Below are 20,893 nucleotides of genomic sequence, written 5' to 3' on the forward strand. Positions count from 1 at the left end.
TTCCTGTCTTCAGACACTTCTCATTTCAACCATCTCTTTCTTTATTGTCTCAATGTTCTCCTGATGGTGGGCTCCTGCATATTCACCTATTTACCGATGTAAAAGTTGCTTTTAGTCACTTACAAGAAGATTTGGAGCTGGTTCTGAAATTATTTGCCGAAACACCTCTTTTTGAATGCCATATACACTAGTGATGTTCAATACCAGCAATTTCCTTTCCGATCCGATAATGAATACAATTCAGACTGATATCGGATATACCAATTCGATACCGATACATTGTGCAAATACACCTAATGTGCCCGGTATATCTAAAAGAATTGGTGTATTTTAGATAGCTTAAGAAGACATTATAGTCACTTATTTAGCTATTTATTTTAAAGTCAGGAGTATCCTGCGGTAGCGGCATCATTCACAACACTGCCAAGCTATTACAGAAGTTAGCTAACAGAAAAAGCAGTGTTTAAAAAAGGTGTTTCCATCACTAAAACAATATCCTAAGTAAAATAACCATTAAAATAAATAAGAGAATAATAAACAAAAATAGGAAATACTATAAACATGAAAAGTAGTTCCTATCAGCAGCGTGTCATTTAGACAAAATCTGAATAGTTTAGTTACTTTCCACCTTATTCCTGTTAATTATACACATTACCACAAATGACTGAAGTATCAAAACTATCAAAATATTCATTTGAGAATTGAGTTCAGAGCATACAGATCTGGTATCGGAAGTATTGATATTTCAGTATTGATCCACACATCACTAATATACACCTGTCACAGTAATACAACCACCTGTCATATGAGGTAAGGTGAGCAAAGACTGATTATCTTGTTACAACAGGGTATTACAGGGAAACCTGCAAGGCAATGCATGGCAAGTTTATTTGTATAGCACAATTCAACACAAGGTAATTCAAAGTGCTTTACATCAACATTAAAAGCATCAAGATAGTAAATCACAAATAAAATGAAATAGAATGGTAAGAAAAGAGGTAAAATAACAAAATTAAAGGGGACCTATTATGAAAAACACGTTTTCTCTTGCTTTAACATATATAAAGTGGTCTCCCCTCAGCCTGCCAACTCAGAGAAGGAGGAAAGCAAACAAATTCTGCAGTGTCTGTACAGCCGCCCGGATGATCCATCCAGTGTGATGTGGCTTTTACGAGCCGTTCAGATTCTGCTCCCGTCGTTACGTAACGACGGGCGCAATTTACATAGGTTGGCCTCCGATGCGTAAAACCACGCCCACAACTAACTCTGCCGGCGGGAGCTACCGCCATTTTTTCGTAGCGGTGTATCGCATCATTCAGCCAGCCAATCAGCACGGAGCCTCATTATCATAGCTGCCCGCCCACTCAGAATCCTGCATAGATAATGAGGTTAGAAAATGAGATGATAAAGACATGGCTCAGAGGCTGGATTTCTAATTTATTTAGCAAAAACAATCAAAAGCTTGTTTTTAAGACATTCAAGGCCTGTTTAAAATAGGTATTAGATGCCATAATAGGTCCCCTTTAAACCTGCACCCAGACAGTCAGATGAATGTCAACTTCATGGACTTCATTCCAGCGGCTTATTACCTCTCTCTCCTTTTTTTTCTACCACTACATCTCATTCAACAGTATTGGTCCTGCCAGTACTGACACACATAGGGTTGTGTTGGGGAGGTTTTTGTTTTGCCAGTACTGACACATGCAGGGTTGTGTTGGGGAGGTTTTTGTCCTGCCAGTACTGACACATAGGGTTGTGTTGGGTTAGGGGGGGGTTGCATGCCACTGAGCTGCTGGCGTGTCCGCCCGCGCTGCTGAGTCAGGCGCGTCCAGCCGCGGTCTATCTAGTTGGCTGCTCCCTCTTTTCTCGCCGGTTGTCTTTTGCCTGGATGACAGTGGGTTTTTCCTCCTGCGACGTCATTGGTGCGGCCAGCAGCAGGACGGGTCTGGGGAGCCGGGCTGCCTTCTGTCCTCCGCCGCGGAGCAGACCAGTTGCGTGCGTGTCGGCGCATGGGCCGCCCATGGGCGCTGCTGCGGAGCTGCGTCCCGGCTCGGCTGTCCCGGTGCGTCCCCGGTGCGTCTCTGCGTTCAGAGCGGTTCCCAGCCCCACCTCCCCTACTGTTGGTGAATGAAGCCCGCCGCGGGGACATGTGAGTGAGTGCCGGAGCCTCCTGCAGCCTCCAGCCGGGCTCCCGATGAGAGGCATTAGCGGCGCAGCGGAGCCGCGGCTCGGTGCGGAAAAGCGAGCCTGACTGAGTGACTGCAGACCGGCGTGGAAACGCACCGCTGGGGGGGGGGGGGACGGGCTCAATAGCGCAGAGACACGGAGGGAGCAAAAACCCGCACAATGTAAGTTCCTCTCATCTAACTCATCCAAACACATATGTCTCCTTGCTCCTTTTGCCCCCTTTTTAAGTGCATTTATTCGTCTTGGTGCCACTGCAGGCTATACGCGCAAACACATCACCGGTGTTCTGACAATTTCTGCTGCTTTGCCAAAAAATGCTACAGTAATGGTTTTCTACCTTTTTGTAGAGCTACAATTTTACTGTGTTTTACTCCCTAAGCCGACTTCCTTTTCCCCCCAAGTGGCCGTCATTGTAAATAAGAATGTGTTCTTAATGACCTGCCTGGTTAAATAAAGGCCAATGACGCTAGAATTGATTTTTTTCCCCCTCTCTTTATCGTATAATGTTCACAAAGTGTAATGCAATTCATGTCATGGGTCGTGTATTTTGAAGGATCAAATACTCAACATCCCATATTATCAATTTTACATCGTGCAAGAAATGATGGACGTGCCAATCAAACTTTGAAAATCCACTGTGCGCATGCGCAGAACCACCAAAGTAGCATTTCTCGACAGGTAGCAAGGATTGGCAGATCACCAGACAGGCTGATCTATCTCTCAAAGTATGTATGGTTGGTTCTGCGTTAAATCGACGCAGACCGACGGCGTAGGGTACGCATGCTCTACGCCTAGGGCTCTGCGTCGGTGTAACGCGGGACCATAAATGAGCCTTTTCCACTCCGTGCCCTGCAGGTCCATCCACATCGTGGCTCTGGGCAGCGAGTGTCCCGGAGGGGTCGGGCCCGGGGAGGAGATCATGGGCCAGGGCCAGCTCCAGGGAGGGCTGCTGTGGAGCTACCTGGGCCACGGGGCGCTGCTGGGACCCAGCGACCAGGAGGGCAGCCACCACAACCCGGCCTTCATGGAGTACACCTCACGTGTCTTTGGAGATGTCACAGTGGTGGTTCGGGATTGCCCCAGCTGGGTGAGAGAGACTGTGAAACCTATGCACATGCCTTCTCATTTTTTATTAACAGATGTTTTCATCAGCTTTTTGGAAAAACCCAAGTCAGACCTGCTGTCACTATATGAGAGAGTGTGTGTCACCTCACCAACATGCTGTTTTTTTGCTTTTGCTCCCCAGAATATGCACAGCACAGACATTTTCCAATGTCTTCCAGCGCTGATTGCAGGCTTCAAGAAAACATGGTTACACTTAGAGGACAATCTTGTAACATGCAATGCACAAAAACCCAGATGAAAGGCCTTTTGTTCTGAATACCACATGAATTAGAAATGAAAGCACTGTTATTAATTCGTTACAGCTCTGCACACGTGCTATTGTACTGCTGTCGATCCATGTCGGTGTGTTGCTGGGACATTTTTGACAGTCAAATTCTCCGTCTCTTTGTGCATTTTTATTCAGGCTGCTCAGAGCTTTCATTGTGTGTGTGTGTGTGTGTGTGTGTGTGTTTGTGTGTGTTTCCCTGCCTAATGAGTTGAATCAGGTTGGTTTAGAGCAGTTAGTCTCACACGGGTCCTTGGGGGTAAAGTCCCTAGAGCATGCCACAGTGAGGCATTTAGACTTGCAAGGGGAAGGGTTAGTGTTGTCTGAGGTAGAATTTATGGCACATGTTGAGCATGCAAAGAGCTCAGGAGGGTCTGTGTTGTTTTTTCTCATGCATATGCTCTCCTCTGACCCCTCCTTCTCTCCACTTGTCCTCCTTTTCTTGCTTTTCCAGGACTTGTTGGACAGCGACTGGGCCAGTGTACGCAAGGTTCTCGAGCAGGCAGACATCCTTGTCATTAAATATTCAGTCACGGACAAACTGGCCTTCCAGCAGGTCAGAAACGGCTATGCCCCGAGGCTCCGCCCTCTCCTCAGACACTGGGGCGTGCCTGTTATCCTGGTTGCTGTTGGAGCTCGCCTGAATGGTGAGCACTCTAACCTTTGTTCTGTTTTTCTGTGTGGTTTTTTGTTTTTTTTTTGTCACAAGTGGTGGATTGAGTTTAGTTCTGCCAACATCAGTGTTGTGAGTGAAGAGTGGAACTTTAGAGTAGACAAGCACAGAATGTCTTCATCCTCAAGCTACTGCTTGATACGGCTTTGTGTTTCACACTCATCTTACTGCTGCCTCAGTTGTGGATTTTGGTTTGAGGGCATTTTCATGTTCCTGATGAGGAGTCTTGTGTCCTCTAGCATGTTCTGCCAGCAATAAGGAAGAAGCTCATGATGAAATACCCCCCAATGCCTGCAGGCTGCCAGCTCCCTGAAAACACACACCAAAAAAACTTTTGAAACTTTGCAAGTTGGCAAAAATTCACAGTTGCGACTCAAAAGTGTATTGTACAAGTATTGTAGGAACAAAAAAAGGCAGCTGAGGCCGCTTGCTGACGCGTCATTCAAAAAGGGGAAAATAAAAGTCTGTTGAATTGGTTCTTAAACTGATCCAGGTTTATTGTAACAAAAAGATAGAAAGGCAGCAATCAATTATTATAATGCAAAAATAAAATAACAAACAATTAATATTTGCGCAGCTGAAGCAAAACGGTGACGGTCAACAAAAAATATATCAGCCTACTATATGAACACTTTCGTTTGTCTTCCACCCGCCACCACACAATCAAACCAACCAACCAACAAATTAAAGCCACACCTATAAGCCCCAACGTGATGACGTAACATAAGTATAATTTCTATAATTTAAACTTATCCACAACTTAAACTTAAAGTACCATTATAATTAAGCAAAGCAAAAATGTTATTTTTAGCTGCTACAAGTATTGCATCTATTGTTGTGAGCTACAGCCTGACTGGAGGCTTCTCCATACATCCGGCGTTAACGCACATATGTACTGACATCTTAGTGCGTCTGTGTTATTTTTATTTTTATTTATGCAGGCACACTGACCCCCGTTGAATTCCTATTCTGTAAACAAGCACATCAAACACAGCAGGTTGTATTTTTAGCTCATCTGCTCAACATACTTTTGGATCCTGTAAGAGCGCTGGTGCAGAGTGATCACAGCGTGTCTTTTTCTGAGCGAGTGAGAGAGAGAGTAGCCGCTAACGGGGGCTGTTTGTGGCCCCTGCGAGGATGCCCGGTCCATCCCCTCCTGACTGCAGACTGCCGGCCGGGCTCTCAGCGCTTCCTGCTGCTTAACTTTGGAGCACCTGAGGCAGAGCTGCGATAACGAGCGCTGCCATAAGTGCATTAATGCAGACATTAAACCACTGCTGGACCGAGGAGCAAGGGCCAATGTAGCCAAGGGCACCACTCGCAGAACGCTCACTCGCACAAATGTACCACTGATATGCCAAGTCACTGCTCGTCAGAGACTCGCACGCGCTCTTCTCTTCCTTCCACCTCTTTTACCCCTCACTCCCAGACACACAGACTCAGCCCAGCGTCATCTCCCGCCTGTAGGTTAATAGCAGCAGGATTTATCAAATGCCTCCGCAGCACATGGCTCAATGTCCTGCCCGCTCTGCCTCTCCCTCTGCCCGCCTTTTCTTCTCCATCAATACAGTCCCTCTCATTTTCTATCTGATTCTGCCTCTGTGCTTCCCTGTACACTCGTGCCACAGTGCAGTTTGTCCTAGTGCACGTGCCACTGCAGATTCTAGCCAGTTAGATGAACTTAGTGAGGATGTGAAGGCTGCAGTTTCAAAGCACCACCGAAGGATTTCTTTGTGTCGGAACCCCGACTGCCAGACAGCTCACAAAAAGGAAACAGTATCAACCTAATGTACATGGCTGCACCGTAGGAAAGAGACAGAGGGAGGAAGAGGGAGGGAACTGGGATGTACACATATAAAACCATAATGTGCCCTGGTGTAACCGTGGAATCCGATGTGTGTGTTAAACGTCATGTCAAATAACTTTTGCGCTTGAGAGACAAAAACTTGCAATTGGAGCGTCATGTGTGGTCTTTTATTGGGTGTTTGATATTTTGTAGATTTCCACATGTTCTTGGACTTTACATGTGTCTACTTTCTGTCCCTCTGGGGTGTCAGCCAGCGTTCTTTAGCTGCTCTTGATAATCACAGCCATCCAAGGGATAATTACACGTACAGAAAGTGTAATAATGTGTAATAATAAGTGAGGTCTGGGAGGTGCTGTGAGTAGATTTTGCCCTGTATGCATCCATGTAAGGCACATGCATGCATTGAGAGGGAGTGGTATTTTAGTCTCCTTTTTACCGCTTCGTTGTCCTGGTGCAGTTCATTCAGTCATTTTGACTTAATTTGCAGTTAAATTGGAATTAGCTTCATGTTTTCTTAAAAAGTGTCATCAAGCCTTGTGTACTGCTTCTTACAGAGTTCACTCATGTGGCTTGTAAGTAGGCCTGTGTTGAAAAGATCGATTCTCCGATTTTAAATCAATTCTCATATTAATTCCTAAGAATCGATTCATATGTCTAAAGATCGATTAAAAAAAAAAAACAACGTTTTTTTTTCTTTTTTTCTTTCATCATTACATTACAACTTTTGGTACTTTTTTGTTTATGCCCAAAAAAGGAATATTTTGTTGGACACGAGAATAACTAGTGCCATGTTTTTGCCTTTAAATATGTTTAAAGGTATGAAAACATTAACGTTTTCAGTTATAATTGCATAAATTGTCTATATTTCTTTGCTTTATATACTGTCTTGGGGTTACATTTGCATAAATGTTAAAAACCAAATTCTCATAAATGGGGAAAAAATAAAAGCGATTTCTTTCGTCCTCTGTTTGCTGCCCTGGATCTGTTTGGTAATTCTGACCCACATGATGTTTCTGTTTCAGTTCTATCAGCATTCTGGGAGCTGATTGGTCCTTACAGCATCATTAGCTGCCAATACTTGCTGTTTCATCTCAATATAATACTAGTATTAATATGTTGCAGAACTACAGTCATATAATTCATGCAACAGCTTAAAAAACAGTTTTATTAACAGTAACCCAAATCAATATCGGATCGAATCGAATCGGATCGAATCGAATCAAAGCGTGATAATCGATTCTGAATCTTAAGAATCGGAATCGAATCGATTCTTGACATTTGAATCGATCCCCAGCCCTACTTGTAAGCCTGATAAAGTGGCGGGTGCGCGTCTGTGGTACACGCTTACTGCGTGGCTTGTTCTCTGTGTTCAGATGAAGGCCCTCCTTGTACGTGTCCGTTGTGTGCGTCCGACTGGAGCAGCTGTGTGCCTCACAACGAAGGGCTGCAGTTGTCCCGGGACCTGGGGGCCACCTATCTGGAGCTGCCCTCCCTCAATCACGTCTTTGTCGGCCGCTACTTTGGCAGCGTGGTAAGTGACCAGGCGCCCCAAGTCGGAAGAGATCCAGTTTTAAATGAAGTTATTGATGATGATTTTCTTCTTCTTTTTTTTTTTTTTTTTTTACCTCCTATCCTCTAAGGAAAGCAGTGATTTTAATTTGCTTAATTGTTAAATCAATGAGTCCTCTCAGGGAGTCGTTTTTCCTGGGGACTCGACATCAGTATTTGTGATGTGAAGCCCTCCTGCATCTGATCTAATGTGTGTGTGTCTGCTTTTGTTCAGCTAGAGTACTTCATGATTCAGTGTCTGAAGCACAAAGCCAAAGAGAGGCCAGACAAGAGGCGAGGAAATAAAGTGAATGAGCTCCGTCCCCCGTTTTTAGAACAACCAGGTCAGAGGAATACGATGGCTTTTAAAATAATATCCTTCATTGTAACTGCTGTGTGTTCATGTCCGGGTGATTTCTGGGAGAATGTACTTCATGTTATTACGTAATTATAGTTTCTTCAAAGTGCTCTTTAAGTATGTTTTGAGTATTCTGTGGACTGACTGTTGTATCCTCTTGAGCTTACGTGGCCAGAAAAAGAGCTGAGCACAATAGTTCCAGGAGATCAATATTCTCTTTCTCAAACTGGGAATAAGAAGAGAGTCAAAATGGAGGATTCACTCCTTTTTTTCCCCAGACATTTCAATCTATCAGTGTGGGATTCAAGATGATTTCTTTTTAGGCTTATCTTAAACCATATTATCTTTACATAATTGGATATTTTAAAGATGCAGGTGTCTAATCTGCACCGTGCCTGCTGCAGTTCATCTTTTATGTATTTTCAGTAAAACTTTGAGGAACTTTGAAGAAATTCAATTCATCTTCAGCTTCTACATGGAGACAAATGTCGTCTCAAGGCACTTCAACGATACAGTTTAACCTATTCCAAATCAGTCCAATTAATACAAAGTCAAAAAGTACAATATTAATTAAAGCTGCAAGCAGCGATGAACGGGCCCTCGCGCGTGCAATTATCACCAATAAAAGTCAAGGACTCAAAACCGAGTCCGATGACACCACCCATGACTCTTTATGTCAAACCATTCAAAGGTTATGTCAGAAAATAGGAACTATCAAATATCGACCAATCAGAAGAAGGAGCGGGGCTAATTTGCACCAATTATGGTCAAGGACTCAAAACCGAGTCCGATGACATCACCCACGACTCTTCATATCAAACCATTCAAAAGTTATGGCAGAAAGTAGGGACTATCAAATTTGAACCAATCAGATGAAGGGGGGACGCGTTTTTGGCGTCTATCGTCACCACGGTAACGCTTTTGAAAGAGAAAAGTAATGCCCATCATCGCAGGATGGAGACGCACATTTTGATGTATAACACACCTGGGTGCACGTTACGGTTCGGGCCGTATTAATTGCCGAAGAAATGGCATAAATTGCGCCAAAATTACATGATTAATTCAAAATGTCTGACTTCCTGTTCGGTTTCGGCCATGGCGCCAAGAGACTTTTCTTTAAGTTGCGACATGATACAGGTGTGTACCGATTTTCGTGCATGTACGTCAAACCGTATTGTGGGGCTTGAGGCACAAAGTTTTCAAGGGGGCGCTGTTGAGCCATTAGGCCACGCCCATTAATACAAACCATTAAATATCACATTTTTGCCATTCCTGGCTTGCGTGCAAAATTTGGTGACTTTTGGGGCACGTTTAGAGGGGCAAAAAGGCTCTCATTTTGAGGGAAGAAAAACGAGGAAAATAAAAATGAGGAAAACAAGGAAAACGAGAACGAGAACATCCCCTACAGATACAATAGGGCCTTCGCACTGTCAGTGCTCGGGCCCTAATTATTACATCATTAAGGAAACCAATAACGTGCATCAAAGATGTTCTCTGATACACTCCCCCGTCCTGGGTGAGCGCCAGGTGACTAGAAAGGAAAAATAAGTCGTTAGCAGGAAGAAAGCTGGCAGAACCAGACTCAGGAAGGGCTCCCATCTGCCTGGACCAGTCGGGGCTTCAGAGGAAAGGACAGAAGAGAGAACAGCAGCAGCAGCAGACCAGGAGCTCCTGCTGTGAAGAAGGAACACAGGTTAATGACAACACTACAGTCATTAATAGAGGAGGAGTAGAAGAGGAGAGGAGCATCACAGGAGGTCTGCCAGCAGTCTCGGCCGATGGCAGCACAATTAGGGGACGTTTCAGGGCTCCCGAGCCATCTCTAACTATACGCTTTATTAAAAAGGAAGGTTTTAAGCTTTATCTTAAAGGTAGAGAGGGTGTCTGCATCCTAAGTACAAACTGGGAGCTGGTTCCAGAGGAAAGACTACAGGAACCACGAGTAAACCTACCGTCTGAGGGCAAAGTGCTCTGCTTGGAAAGTAGATAACTATGAGCTCTTTAAGACATAATGAAGATCAGTCATTAAGAGAAGAGTTTTATAGAAGCTAAATCTGGGGGAGTATGACCTCTGTTGCAAGCTCTCATCAGACCCCCGGTTGCAGCATTCGGGAGGAGCTGGAGGTTGAAATAATTGTCTGTAAATAGTGGACAATTTAATCGTTTTATTTCTATTTTTCAAAATAAGATTTAATTCAGAATAATATGATGATTAATAAGTTACATTTTCAGTTCAAGCCAAACAGTGTATCAACACTCATTTCAACCTAAAACAATTTGAATTCAAACATGAGATCCACTTTAGTGGTGTGGTATTCTTCATAAACAACACCAATAAGAAATGATTTAAGCTATCATATCAATCAATCAGTAAAACAAGTCTCTCACTGAAAGTTTTTAGGTCTTGGCATCAACATCTACTCGCTTACAGATTTATTTCAGACTTAATCAAACTCTCTCTAAGCCAATTGGAGTCTGCAAACTCAAAAATCGCTAATAACGAGAGAATAAATGAAGTTGTCGGATCAAAAGTAACTGAAAGTCTCATCCATTTACAGTGGGCTGCAGCAGGACGGGTGGGTTGATTACGCTCATAAAGCTTCAGAATAATTAGACTAAGATGGAGCGTTTGACATTTGCATTTCTGCCACTTCTCCTAAATCTTATGTTCTTTCTTCTCACTAGATTAGAGATGTCTGAATCGATCTGAAGCCAGCTGCTATCATTAACTCACTGAATGTCATTTTTGTGTTGAATGAACAGTCACATAGAAGGAAGTTTGCTCTGCTGCTCTGCTACAACTACCTTTTTTTTTTTTTTTTTTTCGTGCGCCATAAAAGCACCTGGAGCAAGTGTTCATTTTTGATCCGGCCATTTTTCTGCTGTGTAATTCAACATTTTATTGAGCGAGTAAAAGCTTCGACGTTTACAAAACAAACTGTCAGGAAGGGCTGGTTAAATTTATGGCTGTTTGTCCAGCACAGCCTAACGCAACTTTCAGTTAAGTTTAAATCAAATGTGACATGCACGGATTCGGGAACAGCACCGTTTCCACGGCCAAAAATGTTCATTCACCATCCTCGCTTAAACGCACTGCAAATCACTTATTGAAAACCACTGACAGCTCAGGTTGTGCAAACATTAATCTCATAAAGGATATGTTTTGAGGTGTGCTTTGTTTTAATCTCTTTAATTTAAGACCTAACTATTATGGTCCGCTTTCTACCTCCACGGTTAAAGGTGCCAGTCGGGCTACGGTAGAGCTTTTTTGAAAATTTTTTTTTTTTTTTTTATTGAGAAGAAGTTATATACAAAGAACATCAGACAAGTGCTCTAATATATGTAACAAAAAAATAAATATAAAATTCCAGTGAAATTAACAGAAGTAGGGAGAATGGCACATAAATGAGTGAATAAATAAAATATGAAAAAAAGGTGAATGAAAAAATAAATAAATAAAATGTAAAGTACAGTATTCATCTTTAAAAAAAACTTCTTGTATATATCGGTGGATGTTATACTTTGTTTGGTGTCAATTAGTTTAAGGGATTTAATGTACTCTTTAAACTCCAGTAAGAAACCTTTAAAGTGGGGTGGAGTTTTGGAGTATTTACATTTGTGTATGTGACATTTGCCATACAGAATGAACAGGTTTATAATAAAAGTGATTTTCTTCATGGACAAAATCAAAATATCAAATCAAATATCACACTCCTACAGTCAATTGAGATGTTTATCTTGATTTTAGACACTATATATTGTTCAAATTGAGACCAGAAATTGAAAGATCGAGCACAGTGGTAGAATAAATGAGTTATGGTTTCTGGTTCCACGTTGCAATATTTAAGAATTTAAAAAATATACATTTGTTGGATATATAGTGTGCAGAATTTTAATGTGAACCTCTTTTATTTTATTGGAGAAACAATACTTATAAGGCAATGCCCAAGCCTTCTTCCACTCAGTGTCCGTAAAGATGTCCCAAAATGCCTTCCAGCATTGCTATCTCTCATCTTTTCCTTTTTCGGCTAAAAGACGTCACCGCACTTGTCACCTCATCTACAAAAAACACAATTTCTCTCAGACAAAACATCACGGTAAAAGAAGAGCTCTTTATTTGCCATAGACAAGATTATTTGTACTGCTACGCAGCTGGTAAGAACACGTTTAGCAGATTTTCTCTTATTTTGGGATTTCATTTCAGCTGCAATTGTTGATTATGCTTCTGCCTCCTTTTCTTAATTGACCTTCCTGTCTTCCTGTGTCCTCCAAGCTCGCCTTCCCCCTATCCGAGTGGAGGAGTCCAGCTTCTCCCAGGACATGCAGTGGTTGTTGGAGCGCGGCATGCAGTTTGCCGACGTGGCCTTCTACGCGGGGGATTCTGGGAAGGAACTCGGGTGGGCGCACGCAGCCGTGCTGTGCGCCGTCAGCCCGTACTTCAGGCAGCTGCTCCTGGGGCCCAAGACCAGGTACAACACACATTTACACTGTTGGGATTGGATGAAATTGTTAAAGGTATGAGGGGTTTTTCTATAAGATTCTACACTGGTGGTGGTTGCTCTCAGCGGAGGACGACATCCTGCTTTGTAGGACTAGACCAGGGGTCGGCAACCCAAAATGTTGAAAGAGCCGTATTGGACCAAAAACACAAAAAACAAATATGTCTGGAGCCGCAAAAAATTAAAAGTCTTGTATAAGCCTTAGAATGAAGGCAACACATGCTGCATCTATCTATATTAGTTATAAATGGGGGAAGAGTTTTTTTTTTTCATTATGCACTTCGAGAAAAAAGTTGAAATTTCGAGAAAAAAGTCGAAATGTCAAGATTAATGTTGAAGTACAATCTTGAGAAAAAAGTCGAAATGTCGAGAAAAAGTAAAAATTTCGAGAAAAAAGTTGAAATGTCGAGAAAAAAGTACAAATTTCGAGAAAAAAGTCGAAATGTCGAGATTAAAAAGGAAAGGAAAAAGGAAGAAAAAAAGAGGAAAAAAGGAAAAAAGAAAAAAAAGAGAAAAAGAGGGAAAAGAGAGAAAAAAAAGAAAAAAAGGAAAAGAAAGGTCAAACATTTTTGAAAAATCTCCAGGAGCCACTAGGGCGGCGCTAAAGAGCTGCATGTGGCTCTAGAGCCGCGGGCTGCCGACCCCTGGACTAGACTGTTTAGCTGAGTTCTTCTTTAGGTGAAGACAAAGAAGAGAAACAGATGTTTTAAAACATTTAGGTTCCATCCTGTTTTTCACAAAGTTTTAGTGATCTTAGGTATTTGCTGAGTTAGCATCTCAAGTAAGAAACTATCAGCAGGAGATGTATGGCTGAAAGTGTGACATGTTTAGGTGTCTTTCCCCACAGATAAGGTTCAACATCAGCACCTATAACGTAAAGAACACCTCCCTTTTCAGTATAAATAGTATAAATAGGGCTGGATCGATGGCCACTGTGTGCTTTTCTCTCCTACCTCTGTGGTTTGAGAAAAGTGCACCTCCGGCATGAAAATATTGTGCACGATATAATAAAAGCTTGTATTAACATTTGATTCTGTTCACTGGTTTTCTTACGGTACACCAGACAAACATACACGCAGATCTTTCAACACCTTCACAGGATGCAGGTTAACAAGATCCCGGGGCGAGGGGGCAGCTCAGCTCAGATACCGAGACGCTGAAGCTCTTTGTTCTTCTCTGCGCTGACAGGGAACGTCCGCAGTCCCGCTGTGTCTGCAGAGACACACGGGACGCTGGGCCTCACTCCCTGCTCTCCACCTGGGACGGCGGCATTATCGACGACATGCCGCGGGCGGAGGGACACCTGGCGGGACGCCTCACCCGTCTGGTGGTGAAGGACCCGCTCCTGTGCATGTGCTTGTGGGAGACCCTCATGTTCATCTACAGAGGTAAAACTCAGCTCAGATGGAACTGCCGTCTGAAATCTGTGACCCACGCAACCGTGACAAACACTTATTGTTCTGATTGTTTTTGTGATTGACGGTAATTGCTGCTCAGGACATGACACCAAATATTTAAGTGCTGATTAAAAAGGGAGACAGGTTTGAGCCAAGTCTCCAACCTTCATCTCCCAATGAAGGATGATGCTTTTGTTTATCATGCACTTCCTCAAATAGGTCGTGGCCAATGATTGTTTACTTTAGAGGTGACCTAAATGAGTGAATCATTTGTGATGACATCATAGCTAGATACATTTGATGGTATTTTAAAAGAAAAGAAAAACCAACACTGGTCACTGAAAAACCCAAATGTGACCATAAATAGTAATTTACTGGAAATTGACTCATGCAAATCAGACCTTACTTTTTAATGGTGGTTCAAGAGAATCCTTAAAGAAAAGTGAATGCGACTGCCCTGGACAATACTGACGTGAGACGCAGCGTACTACTTTGTTGCACAGCTTTTTGAGGCAGTCTCTGCAGTCTGGTGATTTCTGTAACTCTCCATAAGACGTCTCCACCAGTCAGGTGTTTTTGTCCACTCTGTCTCAGGTTTGAAGGGTTTTATTTGTCTCCAGACTGCATGTTTCAGCTCTTTCCTCAGATGTTCCATAGGATTTAGATCAGGACTCATAGATGGACATTCTTGGCAGTTTTTAGTTGTGTGTTTTGGGTCATTATCCTGTTGAAGGACCCATTACTTGTGACTGAGACCAAACTTTCTGACACAGGGCAGCATATTTGTCTCCAGAATGTCCTGATAGTTGAGACTTTGTTGTACCTGCACAGGTTCCCGACATCCTGTACCAAACACAGCAGTGTAGAACTGAGTGTCCTCCATGTTTCACAGTAGGGCTGGGCGATATGGACCAAAAGTCATATGTCGATATTTTCTAGCTGAATGGCGATACCCGATATATATCAATATTTTTTCTGTGCCATAATTGGGGTTTCCCCCAAAGCATTATAGCATAACATCTCTGTTAGCTTCATTTTTCTGAGGCAAACCTTTAAAAAAACAGTCCGTTTTAATGCAAAGCCTCATGCCAAATGTCACACAGGTTCCTTTATTAACAGAGGTCTGCACAATATCAAAATGTATAAAACAAATGAAATAAAAATAAACTGCCTGCATATATAGAATAAAATGCTTCTTGAATAAAATAAAACAAATATCCCTTTCCTGCATAACAATTACATTAAAATACACTGTGCAATTAATACAGTTGACAATTGTGCAAATAACAAAACATTTGTGCAAATGTCAAATAAAACATTCAAGTCAATTTGTCACAAAATAAGCTATATCAAAATCATAAAAAAAATATAATAAATTAAAAATTTATAAATTAAATTAATAAAAAATTAAAAAAAAATTTTTAATAATCGATATAAACGATATTGTCTCGTACCATATCGCGTTTGAAAATATATCAATATATATTAAAATCTCGATATATCGCCCAGCCCTATTTCACAGCAGCTGCAGTCTTTGCATCCGTTAGCCGATGTGACTTGTCAAAAAGCTTGTTTTTTGTCCCCTCTGTCCAAAGGACATTCTCCCACAAGCTTTGTCGCTTGTCAGTACACATTTTGACAAATTCCACTCTCGCTGTTTTTAATAATCTGGTCCTCCTGGGTCATCCACTTTGGCTCAAGCCGTGATGGATAGTGTGATCTGACACTGATGCACCTTGGCCTTGGCGTTCACCTTTGATCTCTTTAGAAGTGCTTTTAGGCTCTTTGGTTACCATTTGTACTATCTGTCTCTTCAATTTGTCATCAGCTTTACTCTTTTGGCCACGTCCAGGGAGGTTGGCTATAGCACCGTGGATGTTAAACGTCTGAAACAAATGTCAAACTTTAGTCACAGGAACATGGAGCTGCTTGGAGATGCTCTTCCAGCCTTCACCTTGTCCATTCATTTCTCTCTGATTTCCTCAGACAGCTCTCTCTGATTTCTGTGGTCCATTTAAACACCAGAGTAGGGTGACAGCTTTTTGTGACCAAAGATTGAACTTCACTTCACTCGGGTCCTTTAGGGCCACGGTCCTGCACTTTCTTTAATATGTTCCTTGCATCAACACAGCTGTTTCAAGTGAAGGGATCGTCATCAGCTTGTCATCGAGGTCTGCACAGGTCTCTCCATGATATTCAGTTTGGGTAATATTTGAATCAGAAGTGTTGAAGCAGGGAAACATCTCAAACACACAGCACAGCGGCCCCCGAGGACCCGAGTCGGGAAACCCTGAATTAACACGTCACTGCTCAAATTATTTTCAATCTTTTCTAGGCACACCAACTAATTTGTCAAGTCCAAATGTATTTATTTATTCATTTAGAAAGATTCTTTTGAACCACAGTTCAGAATGCAATGTCTCTTTTCCCATTAGTCAGTTATTATTTATTAGTACTTTTACCCTTTTCAAATGATTTCAGTGACTGCGTTTACATGCACTCAATAACCCTTTTAAAACCCGAATATTGGCAATAACCCGAATTTGTACGGCCATGTAAACACTTTAAATAACCCGAATTTGCTCATATTCCGGTTTTTAAAAACCCGAATATTACCCCTGGGTTACTCCTTTTAAAACCCGAATATTCAGTCATATAAACGCCAAATGGAATATCCCGACCAAACGGAACAGGAATTTGTTTTCTGCGCATGCTCTGTTCGCAAGGAATCCTGGTCTTTTGAGTCCAGGAAGTTCCTCTAACCAGCCTTTCTCGACCGGGGTGTCGCGGCACCCTGGTGTGTCGTCAAAAAATGACCTATTCTGACATTTCATATATAAATACCGTATTTTCACGACCATTCGGCGTGCTGTGTGGAAAGGCATACCCTCATTTTTGTGTCATTTGTGTATTTCAAACACACACACACGGCGCGCCGTCTACACACGCGCCGCGGAACACACACACAAGCACGCGAGTGTGCGTTTTTAAAAATAGAGCCGGAGCAAAACTTATTTTGATTTACTTTATTTCAGTTTTTACATTAATCAACCCCATCGAAGTCTCATCCTCTGTGTCTGCATTAAAGAGCTGCGCTAAATCAGCTGTGCCAGTCCGGATTCCTCGCTGTCAGAGTCTCTTTCTGTGCCGCGCGGCGCCTCGAAATGCTTTTGCAAAATCTCGCAAAATAGTCCCAGCAGACACCTTAGCCCACGGATCAACAATCCATCTGCAAACTGTGGCATAACTTGCCTGGCGCTGCTTTCCACTCCTGGAGAAACTGTTCCCCCTCAGTCATCCATCTCTCCCACGCCGGTGCAGCCTTAAGGCTGATTTATGGTCCCGCGTTAAACCGACGCAGAGCCTACGCCGTAGGTTATGTAACCTCCGTTGTAGGCTCTGCGTCGATTTAACGCGGAACCATAAGGCTTCACTTTGAACGGCCGGTTCACACCGACGTCCAGCGGTTGGAGTTACTTTGTCAGACCTCCCGGAATAACAGCAAGCAAAGCGTTCATATTTTTCACTTCTTTTTTTACACTGTCTGTGTGAGATGGGTGCGCATAGAGTCACAGATCAGCAGCGATGGTGATGTGTGGAAAATACCACCGGGTCCCCGCAAACATACACCTGCCTCAGCCACTCATCATCATCCCTTCATCCATCCAGCCCTTTTTGAACATTTCTGCATTTGTAGACGGTAGAAAGTACCGGGATAGCGAGATTTACATGAAGTTGAGAGAAAAGTTGCGCGAAGCAGCATTTGTTTTGAATTTGGATACAGGAAGAAGAAGCAGAAATGACGGGAATTGCGTCATCACGTTCTCCGCGCGTCGCTGGTTTGATCGGGATATCCCGAATGATTAATTACCATGTAAACAGGGATAACCCTGTTTACTCACGCATGTAAACTGAATATTCCGAATGTTTCAGTAACCGGAATATTAGCAATAACCCGAATTTTGACTGCATGTAAACGTAGTCACTGATCATTGTGGATATTTTTCTTTACCAACAAATGTTCCACTGAATATCGGCTTTTTCTCATGAATCGTTTCTGGTAAACTCTGAGCCAAGCACTGATAGACTCTGGACAGCAAATGTCATTACTTATTACTCCAAGATTAGTTACTCTCTGTCCTCTGGACTAAAGAAGATGCAAAAAGAGTATCTCATCTTTGTGTATTCACTGATTATAGTTAATGTTGTGAGCTGGCCAGTGTTTGGATCAGAGTTAATCAGGAACAATTTGTGAAGTAACTCGACAGTATGATCGATCTACAGAAAGGGAGGAGATGGAGACCGGAAGTGACCTGCAGACGCAATGGTCGGAGGACACTAGAGCTCCTACTAGCTATCCCTCAATTTTGATATTTAGTCAGGTTACACGTTTTGAAAATCTTATTTACTGAATTGATAAAGTTCTAGAAGATGTCGGGGAACAAGAAACTGGGCTGTTCGCCAGCCAAAACTCCTGCAGCAAAACGCAAACAGTCAGAGGACGGCGGCGTGAATGCTAACATTGCTAGCAGCGTGAGCGTGGCTATTGAGCTAGCGTTATCCAGACAACAAGATAACCTGGAAGCAGCGGTGACACGGGCTGTTCAGGGAGCTATCGACGGAATGAAAAACTCTGTAGAGAGCTTGGAGAGGAAAGTGGAAGCCCACATGGAAACTGTCAATGGACTGGTCGCGAAAGTGGATCGGGTACAAGCCGAGACGAGAGCCATGAAAAGGGAAGTGAGTAACAACACCGCCGATCTGGAAAAGTTGCAGCTGAAAGTTGCCTCGCTGGAGGACCAAGACCGGCGGAACAACGTGAGAATTACAGGGATTGCAACCGGCAGAGAGGGAGGGGATGCAATCGCTTTCCTACAAGAAATGCTGCCAAAGTGGATCCCCTCGCTTGGTGAAACCAAGATTCAAATAGAACGCGCCCACAGAATCCGCAGCAACAAGAACAACGGCCAGGCTACCATGATATTCAAAGTGCTCAGGTATCAGGACCGCAACACCATCCTGCAAGGGGCTCGCGAGGCGAGGAAAAAAGCTCCCATACAGGACACCGGGAGGACAATACGGTTCTACGCGGATTACAGCGCATACACGAGCGAGAAGAGAAAGGCGTATGGAGAGGTGATGAAGGAGCTGTATGAGAGAGGCATCCCAGCTTTTCTACTCTACCCGGCCACCCTGAGGATGACTATCAACAATGAACAACGCACCTTCACTTCAGCGCGCGAGGCCGCACAGTTCCTGAGGAAGGATGCCGGGGAGGGACCGTCGTCGCGCCGCCGGCTGTTCACCGTCGGGTCGGGAGATGCGTCGCGACCGGAGGAGGATGACATGGAGCAGTCCGACACTGCGGACCAGCGCGGATGAGGTCGGGATCGACCAGCTGCATCATTGGAGCACGGTTGTCTGCTATGACTCTCCGGGGGAAAACTTGACCCGTTTTGTTGTCTTGTGCCGGTGAGGTTCGCACGGAGAGCGCACGTTCGGGTCGGAGGAGCTCGCGGCTGCAGGGGGCGTGGTCTGTTCGCACCGCCCCCCTACCTGTTGCAGGGTTGAGGTGGGGGAACTGTTTGCCAGAATGTTTATTTTATATTTTTATATCTGGTTATTCTAGGATGCCCTAGTTATGAAAATGTTTACTTATGGTTGTTGAAGAAATAATCTTAGAGGGGGTATTTATATTTACCAAATACTTTTTTGATTTATGGCTGGAATTGATGACAGAGGTCACGATATTCACAGATATGTGCCTATTTTTGTTTTTACCTGCACTTTATTTTTTACTATCTAATTATTTTGGATGAATAAGGGATCTCCGGCCAGGTGTATGTGTTACTGCTGTGTGTTAACCTGATGGGAGGGAGTTAACTGTTACAAGGGAGGGATGGATAGGAGTTTAGGAAGTCTTGCTGAGCTGCGTTATGCAGAAGTCACACGGATCGGAACCACTGTTCAGGGGGGCTTGGGGGGGCGGCAGAGGGAGGTGGGAGGATGGGTATCTCGGTTATGACTTTTACATCAGGGTTAAGCCTTTTATTGTCACATCTGGAGCAATAGCTACCCATTTTGATAATGGTTAAGCTAACTATTTTGAGCTATAATGTCCGGGGACTGAATGCAAAACTTAAAAGAGTGAAATGCTTAGACTTACTCCGTCGCAAGGAGGTAGATGTAGCATTTATTCAAGAAACACACCTGAGGGTGGAGGATGTATCACGCTTTCAAAATAAGCAATATAAAGTTGTGGCTTCAGATTGTGGGAGTTCTAACTCTAGGGGGACAGTCATTTTGGCCAAAAGGAGCCTGACCTTAGAGGTGGAAAAGGTTAATAAAGGGACATCAGGCCGCATAGCATATTTATGTACATCCATATATGGAAAGAAAGTAGCCTTTGTATCAGTATACGCACCAGCAGTTTTTGACCCTCTCTTTTTTCCAGAACTTACCAAGGAGCTTCTGTCTTTATCAGACTATGAGCTGATTGTGGGAGGGGATATGAACGCAGTGTGCGACCTTAACTTAGATAGATCCACCTTGTCGGTTTCCCACACCCAGCGGGCAGCATCAGCTGCTCTCAACGACATGATACAAAATATTAGCCTAGTTGATATGTGGCGCATTCAGAACCAGGGCATTAGAGACTATACATACTTTTCTGCGTATCATAAATCACATTCCAGAATCGACTACTTTCTGCTCTCTTCGAGTCTGAAAACGGGCGGAGATCACATACAGGTGCTGCCGGCGATACTATCTGACCATAACCCGTTGTTGATGACGATAGATCTTAGTCACAAACTCAATAGAACACCGAGATGGCGCTTTAATACAACGCTTCTGCAGGATGAGGTATTTGTAACACAATTTAGGAAAAGGATTACAGAATTCGTAGCCAATAATATAGGTTCAGTAGAGGATGCCTCATATATATGGATGGCCACCAAGGGGTGTATTAGGGACTTTACATCCTCTTATGCATCTCATCTCAAAAAAGAGAGGAGCCGCAGGATCTGCGAGTT

General features: G+C 43.3%; 1 protein-coding gene across 1 annotated transcript in view; it reads left to right on the top strand.

Annotated features, from left to right (window-relative positions):
- The first annotated feature begins 1,754 nt into the window (after positions 1-1,754).
- Positions 1,755-20,893, top strand: part of rhobtb3 (Rho related BTB domain containing 3) — a 41,997-nt gene continuing 22,858 nt past the window's right edge. The window contains exons 1-7 of the mRNA XM_061727833.1: positions 1,755-2,348; positions 3,043-3,274; positions 4,032-4,224; positions 7,431-7,588; positions 7,841-7,949; positions 12,237-12,432; positions 13,651-13,850. Coding sequence (XP_061583817.1) covers positions 2,347-2,348; positions 3,043-3,274; positions 4,032-4,224; positions 7,431-7,588; positions 7,841-7,949; positions 12,237-12,432; positions 13,651-13,850 — 1,090 coding nt within the window. The 5' untranslated portion in view covers positions 1,755-2,346. The remainder of the gene's footprint in view (positions 2,349-3,042; positions 3,275-4,031; positions 4,225-7,430; positions 7,589-7,840; positions 7,950-12,236; positions 12,433-13,650; positions 13,851-20,893) is intronic.

The sequence above is a fragment of the Cololabis saira genome, chromosome 8 (assembly GCF_033807715.1).
Source record: "Cololabis saira isolate AMF1-May2022 chromosome 8, fColSai1.1, whole genome shotgun sequence".
In the NCBI taxonomy this organism is placed as follows: Eukaryota; Metazoa; Chordata; class Actinopteri; order Beloniformes; family Belonidae; genus Cololabis; species Cololabis saira.